General features: G+C 40.5%; 1 protein-coding gene across 4 annotated transcripts; it reads left to right on the forward strand.

Moving 5' to 3' along the window:
* Positions 1-408: 408 nt before the first annotated feature.
* sgk1 (serum/glucocorticoid regulated kinase 1) lies at positions 409-19,585 on the forward strand. Of its 4 annotated transcripts, XM_079644709.1 has the most exons (11): positions 409-1,470; positions 4,445-4,508; positions 15,442-15,517; positions 15,724-15,799; positions 15,944-16,132; positions 16,223-16,354; positions 17,024-17,260; positions 17,350-17,445; positions 17,644-17,799; positions 17,901-17,990; positions 18,190-19,585. In XM_079644709.1, the coding sequence occupies exons 1-11, from the start codon at positions 1,270-1,272 to the stop codon at positions 18,355-18,357; spliced, it is 1,485 nt and encodes a 494-aa protein (XP_079500835.1). In that variant the 5' UTR covers positions 409-1,269; the 3' UTR covers positions 18,358-19,585. The 4 variants fall into 4 exon arrangements, with proteins under 4 accessions (XP_079500835.1, XP_079500837.1, XP_079500838.1 ...); XM_079644711.1 differs by lacking the exons at positions 409-1,470; positions 4,445-4,508 and adding an exon at positions 12,747-13,508; XM_079644712.1 differs by lacking the exons at positions 409-1,470; positions 4,445-4,508 and adding an exon at positions 13,575-13,913.
* The last annotated feature ends 286 nt before the right edge of the window (positions 19,586-19,871 follow it).

Below are 19,871 nucleotides of genomic sequence, written 5' to 3' on the forward strand. Positions count from 1 at the left end.
CCGTTGTTCGCTTCGAAAGTTGAGAAAAGTTCAACTTTTCAAGCGTCGACGGAAGTGCTAGCCAATCAAATCATATGCCAGTACAAGTGCTAGCCAATCAAACCACGTGCTTGTGTGTCCGGGGCGAGAGATTAATGTGATTGGTTGTTGGTCGCGCACCAGACACGCCTACCGGCAAGCTTCAACGCGACAGAGCCGTGTGGACGTACCGTAATTGTTGTGACTCAATACGATTTTCTCAACCTGGCAAAATGATACTGAACGCACAAATACAAGTATATCTTGCTCACACACACACACACACACACACACACACACACACACACACACACACACACACACACACACACACACACACACACACACACACACACACACAAATACAGAGTTATGACAGAACAGTTTTAAATAGTGTTTGACACCATCAGTAATTGCTTAGTTCCATCCTGTCCTTCAGCACTGAGCTACAATTATTGTCAAGGAAGCAACCATTCGTACACGGGCAGTTTGCTTGCTGTTATTTTGCAGAGCTAAAGGTTTTTAACTATAATATACACACATCCACATGCACAATCACCCTCACACACATTTCTCTTTCCCAAGTTGTTGTAAAATAGAGGCCAGCAGAGCAGGAGCCACTGATAGAGGCCTTGATAAGACTCATTTTAAACGGCCGCAGCCGATTAACCTGTACACTCTGTGAGCCAAGGACACCATTAAACATACATAACAGCCATTCTGGGTCAATGACACTTCTAACTATGCAATTCTGTTTCCCCAAGAACTATGTGCACCTTGACCTTCCAATGTCCCATGCATTTTATATTTCTCTCAAGCACCTGATATTTCCTGAGAATATGTGTGTTTGAAGGGCATTGTCAGGGTTTATGCCCATGATGAGTACTCAGTCAGTGTTGCCTGTCCCATGACTGAGAAGAAGTGTTTGTAATGAATAGGCTACTCAGAAGAGTGTGTCACTGCAGCTGTCACACAAGAGGAGATTACTGTTAAAACTCAGACTAACTTACTCAATGCAACCCTCAGATATTTATAGTGTGAAGGTGTTGACTCTAGCTGTGTTAGTTAAATAAGTTTAATAAACCACCTAAACAATAATAGCATGCTATGTTGGGTTTTAGTCAGAAGTAGCCCCCTTTATTATAGGCTGTTATAATAATTTATTCCTCATGATGTATATGGTTTTACATTTTTTTGGGCTACTGCAAAAACACTTTTACCTATCTTCACTTATAGGTCAGGAAGTGGAAGATGCTGGCTCGGCATCACAGTGAGGGCACAGGTAAACAGAAGGAAGCAGAGTGCGATGTCCACCATGGTGGTTGTCAGTCCTGGGGGATCCACGCATCGCCCCTCATGGCAAGCCCCATCATGCTGGAGTGCTCCGTCTGCAGCGGGCCCTACATCAGCTACACCCTGGAGGACACCTGGAAGCCACGGCAACGCACACAGGCAAGTTCATTCTGCCTATATATAATTAAATTACAAGTAACAAACACTAATTTATTTCAGTAATCACTGCATCACAAAGAAGGGAACTTCCAGGTATCCATGACAGGATTTCTAGTAAATCCCCAATCTTTGTTAAGATAATACAAGAGGGTGACAATGTACAATGAGAGTCTTTACACTGTTTTTAAAGGTGGTTACGTCCAGGTAATATCTAATATGTCACTTACGTATAGGTCACTTCGTCTTGCCAAGTTACGCTGTACTTTTTCCTACTCTCCTGCAACACACGACTGCCACAAACCGGAAGATTATGTGATAACGTAAGAAATCTTTGATCATCAGATTAGGTAACTATATAAAGCACAAGCACATGTTTGTTGTTATTATGGGAAACTATAAGTAAAGTATATATATAGTAAAGTTAAAATGTTAACATTGTAATGAATAAAAACGGGGGCCTACTTTCTATTTTAATTGAGATCTGTTTCCTTTTGATCTCTAGAAACTTTGAATTTAACATTGGATTTCTGATATTTGATAGGCAAATCAAAAATAATTCCCAGCTATTCTGGTGTTAAAAGTGATTTATCTTATCACTCAAAGTAAAGCCGTGCAAACCTCTACCTCTCCTTGACTGTCAAGAACTATTCCTCCCTGTCTCTCTTTTTGCCTCTGCTTGAACAACCCACACTTTCTGTCTTCTTTTGGAAACATAGAACCGTTGAAATATTAATGAACTGAGAGCCTAGATTCACCATCTCTATGGATACCACTCAGTTAGATCTCTTCTGAATCCATACAGAGTGAAGGGCACATGAGGTAAATTCAAGGAGAAGGGGGCACAAACCGCAAAGTGATTGTTGACTGCAGAGAGATGTCGACATTGTGAGGGGATAACAGCAAGCAATATGGGTTTAAATATGAATGAGGAAGAGATGGATAGACAAGACCACTGTGAGGGTATATTAATACGTATATGGATATGAAATGACAGGCAGATTGTTGAGTAAACAAAGTGATGACATTGAAACAACTCTCTCACACGCAAACATGCCTTAGCTTGCCTCATCGGGAAACACCCATGGGAGAATACTAAGAGCTGCGATATGTTTTCAGAGCTGCAACGTCAAAGAGAAAACTAGGCTAAGACTGTTTTGAACAAAGACACTTTCAATAGGCCAATGGTTGACTGCAACATCATAAAAAAAAGGATATCTGACATGACAGTGCAGCTTCGTGAGCAAGTCCTGAGATGCAAACGCTGCAGGTCGCGTGACGGCTGGCAATAATACTGTTGTGTAATGTGTGTGAGAAGAGAAAAAGTGGGAAAGGCTTTAGGCGTTGTTGTTGAGACCTTTGTGCATGTTCATAAGTGTTTACTTGCACATTTCTGATCCATTCAACCTGCCACGTATAAAGCAATATATTGACTTTTATAATCAAATGAACCAGGTCAGAGGTCAACATTCACCACTCAACGTGCAGTGGTTGAAAAAATACATCTTCTCAAGCTGCCTTAAGCAACATTTTGAGGCACTTGTACTTTACAAGAGTGATTCCATTTTAGGGAATCTTATTATTCTGCCTCTCACGTCTGAGAGAAATGTTGCACTAAACTCCTCAATATGTTTTTTGGTTTCTTGAGTAGGGAGTTATTTTTAATATTTAAAAAATGCGTAACACAACTTATTAAAAGCTTTTTTAATGAAATACTTGGTTGAATAATAAACAGAAGGTTCCCACATTTATGGTTGGTGGCATCTTACAAAAATGCAATGGCCTGTTTGGGCACACAGAGAGCATTTCCCCAGTTCACCTCTCAGATGGTTTCCTTTTTATAATGGTTTGGGATCAAAATCCAATATTTACTAATAAAAGCAAATATAAGAGAAGCGTCCCATTCATTGAATTTATTGGGGTAAACCACAATAATGTATCAGTCAAATTTGTTTGCAGAATTAGCAATTAGGCTTAACTTTTTTTAGATTTGAACTTTTACTGATGTAATGGAGTGGGTTTTTTTTCTATGAATGTGTGGTTACTTAGACTTCTTTAAAGGATCATCATGTCAAAGATATGCTGCACAGGAAACCTATAGCTTAGCTATACAAGTTCTAAAAGCAATTCATCTTCTTTTCATGCTGGCATTCAGTCTTGCTAAAGCACAATAATACACTCATGTTGTTGTCATCATGTTGTTAGAGCGGATGTTTTTCCCTTCTTTCAACACAGGACTCAAGTGATTTAATGCAGTCTCACCCAGGAAACCTAACCTCATTAAAACATGTGGGAAACCAACCTAAGCTGGAGCACAAACAAGTCTGGCTCAGAACCAATGGTTTCAGTTTACTGATGTTCAAAGACCTCACATCTCTTATTGTCGATAAACTATCAGTGGTTTCCAAAATTCTTTGGCTAACCCTAACCCTAACCACTTGGGACCAGTTCAACAAAAAATGGATTCCCCATCCCCTCTTGTGTTACATAAAAACTCTCAGATTAATTTGTGTTCCTTATGAAAATGTTGATAAAGGTTTCTGCTCTCCTGTCCTGCTAATATCCACATTTGCATATCTCAGCTCCCATGTTGGAAGCTTCTGACCTAGATTGTACGTTGGGCAGCCTTTTTAAAAAAAATGTTATTATCAAATGGTGACTTGAAAGAACATTTGAGCCAAAGGGCTGTACTATTTACACAACCTAACAAGTCATTATTGTTATTCAAGTGAATCAAACAAGAACATTTCCAAAACTGGATTTGCAGGGTTGTACAGAACACTAGCCGGTTGTTGCCTAATACGCCAGGTCAGTTATTAAGACATTAGTTAGACTTTTAGAGAATTATTTGATGCATGCAACTGAATCCAAAGTCTGACAATGTAGTGTGTGTTTATTCATGTGCTTTTATATGCATGTTTTTCACATAAAAGTATTCAATTATTTTTTACTAAGTCGTGCCATATTCCTCCCCCAGGCGATGGACCTGTACTACCACAATGAGTCAGACCCAGACAGTTATGGTTGCCCTGGCGACAACAGTAAGTCACTAAACCCGTTGTTTTGTATTCTTCCACTTCCTCTTGTCCCTCCTTTTTTCACGACTGTTTTTTCATGGCTATTCTCATTCCTCTGCTGTTTCTCTCCTCGTCAGGCCCATCTCATTTCTTTTTATTATCTGCAGTTTTGTTTATTTTGACCATAAATCCAAAATAATGATCTACCAGTCATTCTCTGTCTTTTTTTCTCTTGCTGGCCCTTCATCCAAACATCCAAACACACACACACACACACACACACACACACACACACACACACACACACACACACACACACACACACACACACACGCACACACACACACACGCACACACACACACACACACACACACACACACACACACACACACACACACACACACACACACACACACACACACACACACACACACACACACACACACACACACACACACACACACACACACACACACTTACCACTTGGCTCTCTAATCCAACCTCCCAACCTCTAAGTTTCCAGGATAATAACTGTTGTTCATAAACCAAGATTACTGTTTTTTTGTTTTGTGGAAACTGACTTGGCGAGCAAAACAGTATTTTAGAGAGACAATAGAGAGGGCTAATTATCATACACATGACACAGGGACCTTTCCTACATTTCTTCACAACTTGTGCTACCCTCTGCAGCAGAACTGTGTGAGTTTGTTCCTGTCACTGGTGAGAGTCACTGGTTTACATCCAACATGTAAATGTCAAGGGACAGTAATGAACTTTTCCATCATGCACCTTATTTGTGCCACAAATCATAGTCCAATCCAAAGTCCACAATCTGTAGGAAATTAAAGGTGCTTTGGCTCAAAGGTCATCTATTTCTTTTTTATTGCTGCCTTTGCCTTTATCAATCACACTTCACGTGAGTGTGATTGAACTCAGAATGACATCATTTTTAGAAACAAGCTTTGAATTTATTTTCCAATTGACTGTGATACAAAACAATGTAATGCATTGCAATTTTTGTATTTTATACTTTTGAACAGTTTGCACACACACTTGTCCTTGGTAGAGGAGGAACTATTGAAATTCTTTACCCGAGTAAAGTCATCACTACTGCAATATAAAATACCAATTTTTGTCATCCTCCTCAATAGCTAAATGTGAGGAATTTGCTCTGTTTTTTGAGGACAAAATAACTTCAATCAGAGCTAGTATCAATACTAGTGGAGGTGGAGATGAAACCGATCTCAGTAGAGTATGTAATGTAACCATGAGTAACTTTACATGCATCACACTAAGCGAACTGTGTAAAACTGTCTCAGAAGCAAACTCCACAACCTCCGACATTGATTCTATCCCCACAAAATTCTTTAAGCGAGTGTTTGATAGCATCTCCAGTCCAGTCCTGGACATTATAAACACATCTCTTAAAACTGGCGTCTTCCCTGATGCCTTAAAACAGCTTTTGTAAAGCCTCTATTAAAGAAACCTAAATTGGATAACAACACAGTAGCAAACCACAGACCAATATCAAATCTACCATTTATCAGTCAAATATTGGAAAGAATTCTCTCAGTCCAAATAAATTCCTATCTTAAAGAAAACAACATCTTAGAAGTATTTCAGTCAGGTTTCAGAAGATACCACAGTACGGAAACTGCACTCACAAAGGTAATTAGTGACCTCAGACTCAACTCTGATGCAAATAAAATCTCCATCATTATCCTATTAGATCTCAGTGCAGCTTTTGATACTATTGATCACAACATCCTAATAAATCGACTTGAAAAGCTTATTGGTTTCTCTGGTTGCGTGTTGAACTGGATCAAAAACATATATCAGAGGAAGGATGTTCTTTATTAGTCTAGGAGGCCATACATCAGAGAAACATGAAAGCCGCTAAGGGGTTGCAAAAGGGAGCTGTTTAGGTCCATTACTCTTTTCTCTCTATGTTACCGCTCGGAGACATCATCAGAGAGTATGGTATAGATTTCCACAGCTATGCGGATGATACACAATTGTATATATCCGCTGAACCAAATGATGTGACAGCCATAAACTCCATTACCAACTGCCTGACAGCAATAAACAAATGGATGAACGATAATTTTCTTAAATTGAATGAGGACAAAACTGAAGTCCTACTTGTTGGCCCCAAATCAAAAAGAGAGATGCTAACAAATAATCTAGGAAGCTTAACTACTTGGATTAAACCGGAGGTGACAAGTCTCGGTGTCATCCTGGACTCAGATTTGAACTTCAACGCCCATTTAAACAAAGTGACCAAAATAGCTTTCTTTCATCTCAGAAACATAGCGAAGGTACGACCATTCATAAATCAAAATGATGCAGAGAAGCTAATTCATGCTTTTATATCTAGCCGACTAGATTACTGCAATGCACTAGTCACTGGTCTCCCCAAGAAAGCTATTGGAAGACTCCAGCTCATTCAAAACTCTGCAGCTAGACTAAACTAATACCAAAAGGAGGGAACACATTAGTCCTGTCTTAGCTACTCTACACGGGCTTCCTGTAGCTTTTAGAATTGATTTTAAGATGCTTCTCCTCACATACAAAGCTCTAAATGGACAAGGACCCAGCTACATTGCTGACTCTCTAATAAACTACACGCCCGCCAGAACACTGCGATCATCAGATGCAGGTCTATTAGAGGTCACCAGAAAGAGTCATAAGAAGATCGGTGATGCAGCCTTTGTAAACTACGCCCCAAAACTGTGGAACACGTTACCCAACAATATTAGGGAAGCCAATACGTTAGACATTTTTAAAAGGCAGCTTAAAACCTATCTCTTTACCAAAGCATTTTACTGATTTTACATTATTATACTGTACTATTCTCTGTGATTGACATTGCACTATTTCTCTATGTTTTATTCCCCTTGTTTTTATTTTTTATTATTTTATCCCACTTTATGCTTTGCTCTTGCTGCTTGTTTTACACTGATTTTATGTCTTATTCCTTACTGATGTAAAGCACTTTGAACTGCAATCCCCTGTATGAAAGGTGCTATACAAATAAAGTTATTATTATTATTATTATTATTATTATTATTATTATTATCCATTGAACATTTCTCTTGAGTGAAACATTATTTGCTAAATGTACAAATAGTAAGAATTCTTAAAAACAGATTAATATTGATGATGCATTAATGTGAAACGGCTTTTTTACAGTTGTTGTTGTTGTTGTTGTTGTTGTTGTTGTTGTTGTTGTTGTTGTTGTTGTTCATGGGTATAGCTTATATGAACTATTCTATACTACTGTTGGGTAGTGTCATCCATAATATCACATTTTATTTTTCAATCTCATCTATGTTTTGCATACGTAAAGATGCATACAGGATAAAGGATGTCTAATGAAGTACAGAAGTGAAGTACTTCCTTAGACAGTACTTAGTTACTTTTCATCACAGCTTGTCATTCTATGTTACTGTAATAACAAAACGTTGAGGCAGATCTGCAGGTACCTGTTGGACCGTGTCCAAGAAAGCAATGTGACAAGGACCATATTCTGATGAAAGTGTTTTTCACTGGGAGTAGTCTGCCTGTTAATTATGGGAGTTTTCGGCCCATGGAAAGACTTGCAAGCAATTAGCCAAGCTGGTGACAAGCTGTTCCTGTGGCCTCGGCCGTGATGCTGCTACACCCTGTCCTTCCAAGCTAATCAATTAGAGGCGTTAGGAGCACTTAAAAGTTAGAGTTTGTCACATAGGAATCATTTAGTGATGCAGCAAAGTGTTTGGCAGAACAGAGCAATGATGGAGAGCCATGAAGAGATGCAAATAATAATACTTTTAGGGAGTGGAGTTATAACTTTCCAATGAAACAAAAGTCATGTTTGGTCAAAGAGCAGCTGCTATAGATACTCTTACTTAATATATAAGTATGTTGACCAACTCACTTACTACAGAGCAGTTCATATATATATGTATATATGTAGCGGCCAAAATCATATAGAACTAAAACAGATAATTAACTTAAAATAATACAGCCGCTGAGGCACTAGGATCTTACGCAGGGCAATGATCCAGGTCCAGACAAGATTCTCCGTTGTGCATTTTATTACTATAACAAAATACAATGAACAGGTTTCCTATATCTCTTTACTTGAGCCTTTCCCTTGTGTGGCTTGAAACACCCTGGTAAAAAAAATATATATAATGGGTGATTATAAAGCTTTCTGTGTGTGTATTTGTTCTCAAACTATTGTTCTGAGTGAGGCCAAACTTATATCCATGCAGTTTTCTCTATGGAAGACAGGTTAACACAAGTGAGCAATGTGTCATGAATGATAGAATGAAAGTAGTAATTATCAGCTTCAGAGGGACATCCACACCTCCACAAGCAAGTGTTCACAAACACAACACATAACATGTGCTTTATGTCCAACAGTCCCAAACAAGAGACAGATTTGAGGTTGTCTGAACATGTTTGTTGCCTTTATACCATGACGATTTGCAGTAAAAACAGATGTTGGTCGTGTGTTCTATATACAGAGCCACTGCTGCCGTCACTGACATAATCCCTGTTCCCTAAATCTACCTTTGACTTATCACAACCTTTACCTAATTTGAGCCTTAATCCAAAAGGAAAATCCTTGCCCTCATACAACCCACTAAAAAAGATCCTCTCTTGCCAAATGTTCTTACTTTTTGGTACGTACTGATGGCCCAGGGGTTACAGTAAGAACGAAATGTTCCCTCTTAGCTTCCTGCTGGGATCATTTGTTGCACTTCATTCTTGGTCTTTTCCCCTCTGATACCTGTCAGATACCTGTCTCTCTCTACTGTTGCTTTCTAGTAAAGGCTTAAAATTCCTCAATAATTGGTATGTTTAGTTGTGTTATATTATATGGATCAGTCCTTTAAAATTATAGTTTCAATTTTTGCTTCTTGAGAAAATTAAATATTTTAAATCAAAAAGCAATTGAGTCCAAAGAGTTGGGTCAAAGACGACAACTATTTGAGTAAAATATTTGGTAATTTGCTCAACATGCAACCCTCCAAAAAAACTGATCGTAACAAATCAGTTCATTTAGGAAATTATTACAAAACTCTGGGACGTACAAAATGAAGTGTCACCGAAACACACTCATTAACACACTAATGGCACATTTCCACTGCAGCGGGGTAGCCCCGCTTAAGCGTCCATAAGCGTCCTCGCTCAGGCCTCGGGCTGCCTCGCTGGCTGTCCGAGGCCGTGGCGCATTTCCATTACAGTTTAGGACCTGGGGTAGCAACTCAGTGTAGGCGGGGCAATCGGCTTTTTTTTGGCCAATGAGATGTAGGAACGTCGTCACCTCCTCGGTCGACCACGGTATGCTTTTCTTTGACGTTGTCAAAATGCTGTGTATAAAAATGCTGCAAGCTTGCTTCGAGATATATATGCGACGCTAGGGATGATCTCGGGCGCGATCTTGTGACGATTCTCTCTGACCAATCAGCAGTCGAGAGTGTTGACGTAACTAGTTCAGCCCTGGCCCTGGCCTGATAGAACCACGATTTTATGGGGCCGGAAAAAGAGGGAAAAAGTACCCGCTAGCCGGTGCTACGCTATGGAAAGTCCACCAAAAACTGGCCTGGCCGCTTGAGGACGATTAAGGACGCTTAAACGGGGCTACCCGCTGCAGTGGAAATGTGCCATAACAGTCCACCAGTCATCCCTAACAGACAGTATCACAGAAGCCCAAGGATAAACACAGGAGAGTTTTTATAGTAGCCAGCCCAACACTCCACAGTCACCAATAGCAAAATAAAAGCCTATAGCTGTCCTCTCTGAATAGCCGCGGCCTTTATATAACGGTGTCATTTGGTTCCTCACCACCAAGGCTCATTCTCATTCAACGCCAGATCAACTGTAGCCACAAGCAGCCTCATCCTCCCCTCAATGGCCGCACAGAGATGGGATGGGAATATGGAAGAGATGGAAGGATGTAATGTATGAATCTGGGCATACGCTGCTCATTGTCTATATGTTGGGAATTCTGTATGGGTGGGCCGATGGAGCGTGTGTGTGTATTTATTCTCGGACTTTAATTTCCTTCACCTCTAGCCCTCTGGCACTGAAGCACACTTCTTCCTGTCCTTTCATGGAATGGCCCCCTACGTGTGTGTGAATCAATGCTGGTTTTGGCACCAATTATAGTGCCACTAGTGAGTTATATAATGCACTAGAATCTCTCTCTCTCACACACATAGAAAGTGGGCAATGAACAAATACTTGATTATTTTGGAGCCCCCTCTTGTTTGGGTCAAAGCAGCCTGAAAGTCGAGAAAGGTCAGGATAGGAAAACACTGAGTGGACCTTTTTTTTGGTGTTGGACTCGCTCCCTCTCTCCTGATCCTCTCTCAACACCTCTCTTTCATTTCATTAAACTTGGCGATATAAATGAGCAGAGATGCAAACATCAGAGCAGTGCGGAAGTAAAATCTTCTTCATAGTAACTTTTATTCCTCTCTTGCTACATGGTTTGGTTGTTAATTAGACCCTCCAGAAAAACGCGATCCTGCGATCGCAGAATTGACCGCATAATCAGCAAAATGGCGCAGATTTTTAAAAGGCCGCATATTTATCAAAAGGCCGCATAATCCCCGCATTTTTCCACACAAAGTTGAGAGAAAAAAAAGTTAACTCGTCTTGACGTGAAGTAGTGATGATGATGACGTGACGTCATCAGCTCGCGCATCACAGAAGGTAAACAACACCGTAGAGTGAACGTGTGGAACTCACACGACGAAAATGTCTGCTAAAGACCGGGCAAAGCAGTACCCCGATGTCTTTCACGAAAGAACTATTCTGCACCCCGTGCAACTGTGTGTTGGAGCATACGTCTTAGAGAAAATCGACGGTGACGACCCACTTTGATTCATTCAAACATTCGAAATTGCTTTCTGCTTCACCGCATAAAATCACATAAAAACCCTGCATGTTTAATCACATAATCAAGGATTTTAGCCTGCGTTTTTCTGGAGGGTCTAGTTAGTCCTTGGAGAAAAAAAGCTAAGTAGCAGCGCGTTATTCGACATTTCAAACCGGTGTTCTTGTATTCATCTGTGTGGAGGTTTTCAAGGTCAACAACGCTTTTTCTTATTATTTGAGGAGAGAAAATTTGATGTATAAAAATGTGTATATCTTGTTTAGCACATGATGCTTTCAAGTGCTTGTGAAAGATGTTGAAATAAGCTTATAGCAACCTGTGCTGTCTTAATGAGAAATATATTTTTTCTGACAAACACTGCTACGTTCTTGTTGGTGCAGTAAGGCGAGGCGTGTTGGACACCTTGAGAAAGTTTAGGAAGTACCTGATGTGCCCTTGTGTGTGTGTAATCGCATGAGTAAGTGTGTGTGTTCGTGTTCTGTCAGGCTCTTCACTGGTTTGTCTTGCCCTCCAGCTGTAAGTGAATGTGTGTGTGGAAGTGTCTTTGTGTGTGTGCTCCAGGTGGCTATGAGCGACATTAATAATAGATTTGACCTGAGTAAAGGGAAATACAGAGACAAGCACAGAAAAGTTGAGGTTATATTTAAAATCTGCAGAGTCGCATACTGTACATGTACAAAGATTTTTTTTAAATGTTGGGAGAGGCCAGGGTTCTTTGTATGCATAAAATATACCAAAGCAAATTCCTCTTATGTTTAAACATACTTGGTAATAAAACAGATCCTGATTCTGATTTGGAGCCATCTTCTACTCTTAGTCTTTTTTGGACAAGCTTTAATTGCACCATGTCTTTGGCTCTGCATTTTGACTGTCTAACAACAATGCTAAATGTTTCTGTAGCATAGCATTTTCCTACTGCCTCACACTTCATAAGATTTGTGATTGGAATGTCATTGGTTTAGTTAAAATACGTTATATCATCACTGTTTATTCCATGGTGTTTTCATTAGTGCATCACCTGTCCACATGTTTAGTATTTTGCCACTGGTGTCCTCATTTTTATGTTTCCTTTCATTCATCTATCAGTTCTCTACTCACGCACATAAACACTAATCTGCAAAACATTGTCCTGAAATACCCCAAGCGTCTATAGACATGCACAACATTTGCATGTTTATTAATACTGCCTCAACTTGTTGTGGGCTCTCAAAGGTTAAGTTAATGAGATGTCTGTACATTTCCAAATCCGGTTTACTTTTTAATTCCGAGCTCAGCGGGTTAACGACCTCAGCAAGCAGGCTGTAATGGAAAAAACTGTCTACAAGGGGAAATTAAATAAACCCAATGTTTGCGTAGGCTACATCCTCTAACTATTAACCAGTTCTTGAGTTTTTTTTCAAGAGGTTGTTTCAAGAAGTTAGAAGGTGCTAGAAAAATGTGTCACCAACTCATAGTGATATGGTTTGATGCTATTATGTGTGTGTTGGAGTATACTTTGCAAATTGATACTGTGGACATCCATTGCCGCCAGAAGAAAAAATTCAATCAAAAAAACATGTCTTGTGAGTTATTATAATGCTACATTTTCTTGAAATAATGGTTTTGTATCTCAGAACATTTAGTTATTTTCATCCTTTTTGGAAGGTTGCTCAGTAAAATTAATTAATTCGAGTCAAATTTGGTCACTTTGGCACAAATAGGCTTCCATACTTTGAAGTCATTTTTCTTTTATTTGACTCCTAAATCAAGCAATTTCGTTGCTGGGAAAAGCCACGTGGTATTTTTTACCTTTGTTAATTTCTTAATTAAATGAAAAGTCAGGTCTATATTCTAGATGTCTGGCTGAACTGTAAAGTAGGAGTTTATGGGGAGACTTTGAAGGCAGCACTTCCCCCGCCCTGAGGAAAACTCATTGAGCCGTGCATGAAACTGGAGAGTGGAAGGAAATAGAGGCGGAACGTCTCCGCCCTGAAAAAAAAGAAGAAATAATCTTCTGGAGGAAAGTCTTCAAGATCAGGAATGCGGGGAAGTTTGATTACCTGCCTGCCGAGGAACCTAAAGCCTCACTCCTTGTTGTGATTCAGAAAATAAAGAAACCCTATGAAAGACAAAACAACCGCGTTGACGTGTAAGTAGGCTGCATATTCATTTCGAACCAACAGCGATGGTTTCTCCATTCGAAAAAGTCTCTATGATATTTGTATAATGCCGGTATAATTAACTGTATGTCTATGCAATATGGTTTAATGGTTGTCAGCCTATTGTGATATCGTTTCTTTGTAAGAGGCTTAAGCTCAGTAATTTAACTTACTGTGTGTTGAGTGTTTGCAATAAAGCTGGTAGACATTCTCGGGGGGCGCTCCATTCACCCAGTAATCGCGTGACCTGGATTTATGATGCTGTTATCTATGGAAAAAGCCTGCTGATAGGGGGTCTTTTAAAAGTGCCAGAGAAAACTGGGCAACTCTATTTTGCGACTTGTTGATCCTTGACGCTGCAGGCAGTGAAATGAGAAGTCCATCAGAACTGAAAGGTTTGTTTTGTGATGAAATGCTGTGTGTAATTTAAGCAATTAATAAACCGAATACCTGGGACATTATACGTTTTTACGCAAGACTTGGACAATTGTTATGCATTTTCAGAAAAGTTACAGTTCATTAAGCTGCATTGTTTCCACTCCGCTTTTTTCTTTAAACTCTTCAACTCAGTTTATTTTAATATGGATGTTTTGCCTATGTCTCCTTCCTTTTAACGCACGGTTATCAATATATTTGTATAATGTGTTATAAATTGCTTATATGGATTATCGTCTTAAATACTACATTACTCTTGGGTGTGTTGATCAAACTTGAACCAGGTGCCTTACATAACCAAACCTCGCTGTGTGGTCTTCTATGTGCCAACAGGCAAATCGAGTAGTAATTTTCCACATTATACATGTTCATCATCACATTGAACTGTTTTGGCTTCTTCTGAGAGGTTTGCCGGTTTGTTGAAAACAGATCCTGGGTCTGATCTGCCGGTTTTATTCGCTTGAGTTGGATGTATTCAGAAGTGTCTCAGTCTGTACTTTTCCACTACCAGCGGCTTTTTTTCTTGGCACCGGGCCGCCCTCGGCTTAGGCTCTCCCTCTAGTTATTTGTATACCGAGGGAACCTGCGTCACTCCCGGCCGTTTTAATTGAGAAGCAGCCAAACGGTGAAGCTGATAGGCCTAGTTAAGAGGCCATCAGATTATTTGTTCAGGACCAAGTTGCAATCTCATAGGGGGAGGTCAGGTGGTGGAGTGTTACAAAAATAATCAGGAGGTTGGAGAAATATCCCGAATCTCATGAACCCTCTCTGGCAGTCTTACTTAATTTTCACTTGTTTGCATAATGTGGAGTTTTTTTCTGTACTGCAGGAACATTAAATACCACAATATGTTACTTGCTGCACACATCTGGATCTCATTAGCCTATATATAGGATTAGTGTTTGCAGCTTAAATGCAGACTGAAATGTGGCTGTCTTGATGACAATTAACCCATGGCATGTTAGGAAAGTTATGGTGTTGCACAAACATATGTGCAAGATAGTACACACCTTTGAGTGAGTAGTGGTAAATATTTTTTTCCCAGTAATTCGTGTTATTTGACGCAAGCACATCTTGAGGTGCGGTTGTGACGCGTTAGAAGCGCAACGGCCTCTGATTGGTCGACAACGTGATCGATCATGTTCTCACGGGCCACATAGCTGAAAGAAATGTTTGCAGAGCATCACGCCCACCAGGGGGTGTGGGTGTGTTGGGCGGCTCCTCCCTCCTCCGGCCTCTTATAAAACTAAAGGCAAAGGCATGGGAGTTATATTTTAGTTTGAAGGCAGAGAGCTGTCTTTACCACATCACATCATGACGGTCAAAACAGAAACAGAGATGCCTGTCCTGACTTACTCCAAATCTAGAGGGATAGTTGCCTTAATCACTGGTAACTGGATATTTGATTCTTCATGGAATGGATGGACCTCTTTTTGCTTTATTTTATTTAAAATCTAAACTGTATTTTCTCTCTTTTTTGTGTTGCAGCTTTTATGAAACAGAGAAAGATGGGTCTGAACGACTTCATTCAGAGGCTGGCCACCAACTCCTACGCCTGCAAGCAGTGAGTACCATCTGACTCATGTTATTGTTCTGTGTCACTGGAGGACAAAGCGTTTGGAAACACAGGCAGTAAATGCCAGTTAGTCTCTGTCCTCTGGAGGAACTTTGTGACTCCCTAATCAGCTGATTAACATATTTAAAATAATTGAATAATCTCTTGATGCTTTGTTGAATGAACTCAATTGGAACTCTTTGTTTTTTTTTCAGTCCTGAAGTTCAGTCTATTCTGAACCTGAGTCCTCCTCAGGATCCTGAGCTTATGAATGCAAACCCCTCTCCTCCTGTAAGTATTTCAATAAACAGACTATTGTGCGTTGCTTCCTCTGCTTACATTTCACCATATGCAGAACAATAAACACACTGTTTACCATAGATTTGTGGGGTCATTATAAGGTTCTAACTTTGTCATCTTCTCCACCTTTTGCAGCCAAGTCCTTCCCAACAGATCAACCTCGGTCCATCCTTAAACCCCTCCGCCAAACCCAGCGACTTCCACTTCCTCAAGGTGATCGGCAAGGGCAGCTTCGGCAAGGTCCTGCTGGCACGCCATCGCGCTGATGACCAGTTTTACGCAGTCAAAGTCTTACAGAAAAAGGCCATCCTCAAGAAAAAGGAGGTAAGTGTGGCTACAGACATGCCAAAAGTGCACATGCCTACTCTTTGTCAACCTCTCTAACCTTATACCCCCTGCTCTTTTATTCCCCAGGAGAAACACATCATGTCAGAGAGGAATGTGCTGCTAAAGAATGTCAAGCACCCTTTCTTGGTGGGTCTGCATTACTCTTTCCAAACAACGGACAAACTCTACTTCATCTTGGACTACATCAATGGAGGAGAGGTGAGTTACAGGCTGAACTGTGCTAGAAAGAAAGAAACAAAGCAGAGATGATAAAGGGAGAAGCTCAGCTATTTAAAGTAGGTGCTTTTAGAAGGGGCCGTTTTTGGAGAGGAATAATATTCTGAGTACCAGGATCGAAGATGAGGCAGAAACACAGACAGACAGAGGGGATATCCTGCCATGAGATGCAGATTAGAAGCTCTCTGTCTTTCTAAAGGAAACACCTCTCAGGAAATCATGGGGTTAGTCGGGACAGCGGGAGAGACTTTTGGGCCAAATTTAGCAGCACCATTCAGACTCAGTGTGTGCCCAATCCAGCTAATTTCCTGTGATTGTTGGACGAGTAAAGACAGTGCTGATTAAATATGGGCTTCATCAGGAAACAGGATGCAGTTACTCTCCTTTTCTCTTATTTCTCTTTTCTTCCCCTCTTTCTCCCTCTACCCTGCAGCTCTCTCCCTCCACCTTTGCCTCCCTTTAATCTGTCTTCCCCTGTCAAACTTGTAAAGCCTTTCCTGCCTCTTTATTTCTTCCTATCCTGTTTCCTCTTGGCTGTCTTTATTGTTGAACTTTTAATTTACTATCCGAGCTTATGCCATTTTTAGATTATTTCAAACATAATCAAGGTATTTGAGGGTTTAACTAACTTTTTGTTTCCTTGTCTTCCAGCTGTTCTACCACCTACAGCGAGAGCGCTGCTTCCTCGAACCTAGAGCCAGGTTCTACGCCGCAGAAATCGCCAGCGCACTGGGATACCTTCACTCCCTCAACATCGTGTACAGAGACCTGAAGCCAGAGAACATCTTGCTGGACTCACAGGGACACATCATTCTCACCGATTTCGGCCTGTGCAAGGAGAATATCGAACCCAACGGGACCACGTCGACCTTCTGCGGTACACCGGAGGTAAGGAAAAGCTTTCCGGTGACCCAGAACTTGACAGCTCTCTGTAGTATCCTGTAATAAAACTTACCCCATCTTTTTTTTCTCTGCAGTATTTAGCTCCTGAGGTCCTACACAAGCAGCCCTATGACAGGACGGTAGACTGGTGGTGTTTAGGTGCGGTGCTCTATGAGATGCTCTATGGCCTGGTGAGTAACATTCACATTGCTTTTTAAAATCTGCACTTTAATGATGAGTTGTACTTTACACAATGAAGCAATTCTTATCTCAGTTTTGTTCCGCGTGTCTCTACATGCATGATTTGAAAAGATGCAATCAGTGTGTTCGTCATGTGGATTATTCGCTTGTTGCCAAGATGCTTATCAGTTATTTTTGTCCCTCACCAGCCGCCGTTCTACAGCCGCAACACAGCAGAGATGTATGACAACATACTGAACAAGCCTCTGCAGCTGAAACCTAACATTTCCAACGCAGCCCGACACCTGCTGGAGGGCCTGCTGCAGAAAGACAGAACCAAGAGGCTGGGCTGCACAGAGGACTTTGTAAGTGTTGGTGGCTGCATGTTGATATGTATGCATTTTATTGACTAAATATGTACATTAAGGGCATCATTTGATTATTGGTCATTTGTGTCTCTTTACAGGTTGAAATTAAGATCCACGTTTTCTTCTCCCCCATCAACTGGGATGACCTCAATGCCAAGAAGATCACCCCTCCCTTCAATCCCAACGTGGTACGTTCCTTTTAATACCACAATAACTGCTGATTAAAGCAGATTTAGGATTTTATACAGCCAAAGCACAGACTTAGTCCTCACTATTCACATTTACATAACTAGATTGAGAGTGTGGAACATCCTTGCTGTGATTTAACACATTTACAAGGTATTTTACAGCCTGACTAATCCCCCTTCTTGTCTTCCTCCCTCTCAGACGGGACCCAACGACCTGCGGCACTTTGATCCAGAGTTCACAGACGAGCCGGTGCCCAGCTCCATTGGCTGTTCCCCAGACAGCGCGCTCGCCACAGCCAGCATCAAAGATGGTTCAGAGGCCTTTGTGGGCTTCTCGTACGCCCCATCCATGGACTCCTACCTATAGGATTAAAACACAGGCACTCAAAGGATGCCAATTCAGACTTACAGGACATGAACTGTGGCATGTCCATGGATTGCATCTTGATCCCACTTTACATTTCCTGTTGGGTTGATGGATATTTCCGAAACCAACCCCCTGCAACAGCTCTGCATCTGCAAAGAATTAAACATGTGTACTTGCCATAATCCCCTTGAACTCTTGAAAGAAGACTTGTTACAAGAGGAAGCCTGCCATGATTTGATGACGCATTGGGGTTGTAATCCTCCATCCATTTACTATCGCACAACTTCTTCAACCTTCCACAACAGACACACTCTGCAGGGCTTCACTCAGCCATCTCTTACCCGTTAGTGGAGGTCTTTTGCACACAGCTCAGGCAGCTTAGAAGCCCATTTTGACCCTGCAGCCACAACTGACAAGCACACAAACCAATTTCAAACATATCTAGAAGAGGAAGGCTGGACCACGCTGTAACAGATCTGACCAGGATTTCTATCTTCATCACAAAAAGATCTTCCCTCTTTGAAGATTTGTTCACACCACCCATGGGGGACCAACAGTAACTGAGTTGGACTGAATAGCTTGAATATGACATTTGTGTTGGTGCTTTAGTTTCTTCTTATTTACATTCTGTGTGGTTGGAAAAGGGAGTCATTTGAAGCTGAATGTTACAGAGGGGGAAGTTTATTTTCTCTCTCAAAGGTGCCTTTTGTTTTTTTCTCTCCATCTTTTGGGTTCGTCTGGGTCGACCTTAGAGTCAACACGTTTAATATGTTTTTTGTTGGTGTAGCACCAACCTAACACACCAGTTCTGGCATTTACATGTGAAAAGTGAACAACTCAAATGATGTTTCATATCTACATTTGCACATAAAATAATAATGGTGATAGAGAGAGAAAGAGAGAGCACAGCTGCTAGGGGAGAAAGAGAGTTATGTGTTTGTGTAGCTCTGCTTGCCAACTGTGTCCCCCTCATATAGTCTTCCATTGCATTGAAACTGAACATTCCATTTTAATATTGCTGTTATGCAGTTTGACGGTATTTAAGTTTGTTTGTATATTTTGAGTTATGTGTACACGTTTTAATGTATATTGAACAAAACATGACTAAAGGTATGCTTAAATATGTATATGTAACAATTCATGTTAAATGTACTGTAAATTGTCAAATTGTTTAAGATTTATGTGACCATGTTTGGTTTGCAATAAAAGTTTAACTTTATTACACCTATTCATTTTGTTTTGTATTATTGATAAATCAATTTGATTGATTTCCCTTTAGTCTGAACTGAAGTATGTCAATATTTGTAACATAAACTTGTCTTGACACTGGCAATCCATAGAAAATAATGAAATAAAAAGCATTTGAGTCATAGAGTAAATAAAATAAATGTAAAGAATGAATATCTGGTAAACATATACTAGCCCTGGTTATGAAGAGGGTTGAGCTACTGACCCCTGCCAAATGTCCCACATTGGTGTAATATGGACTTTACCCCACTCCATGCGTCAGAAGC

The sequence above is a fragment of the Notothenia rossii genome (assembly GCF_949606895.1).
Source record: "Notothenia rossii genome assembly, chromosome: 8".
In the NCBI taxonomy this organism is placed as follows: domain Eukaryota; kingdom Metazoa; phylum Chordata; class Actinopteri; order Perciformes; family Nototheniidae; genus Notothenia; species Notothenia rossii.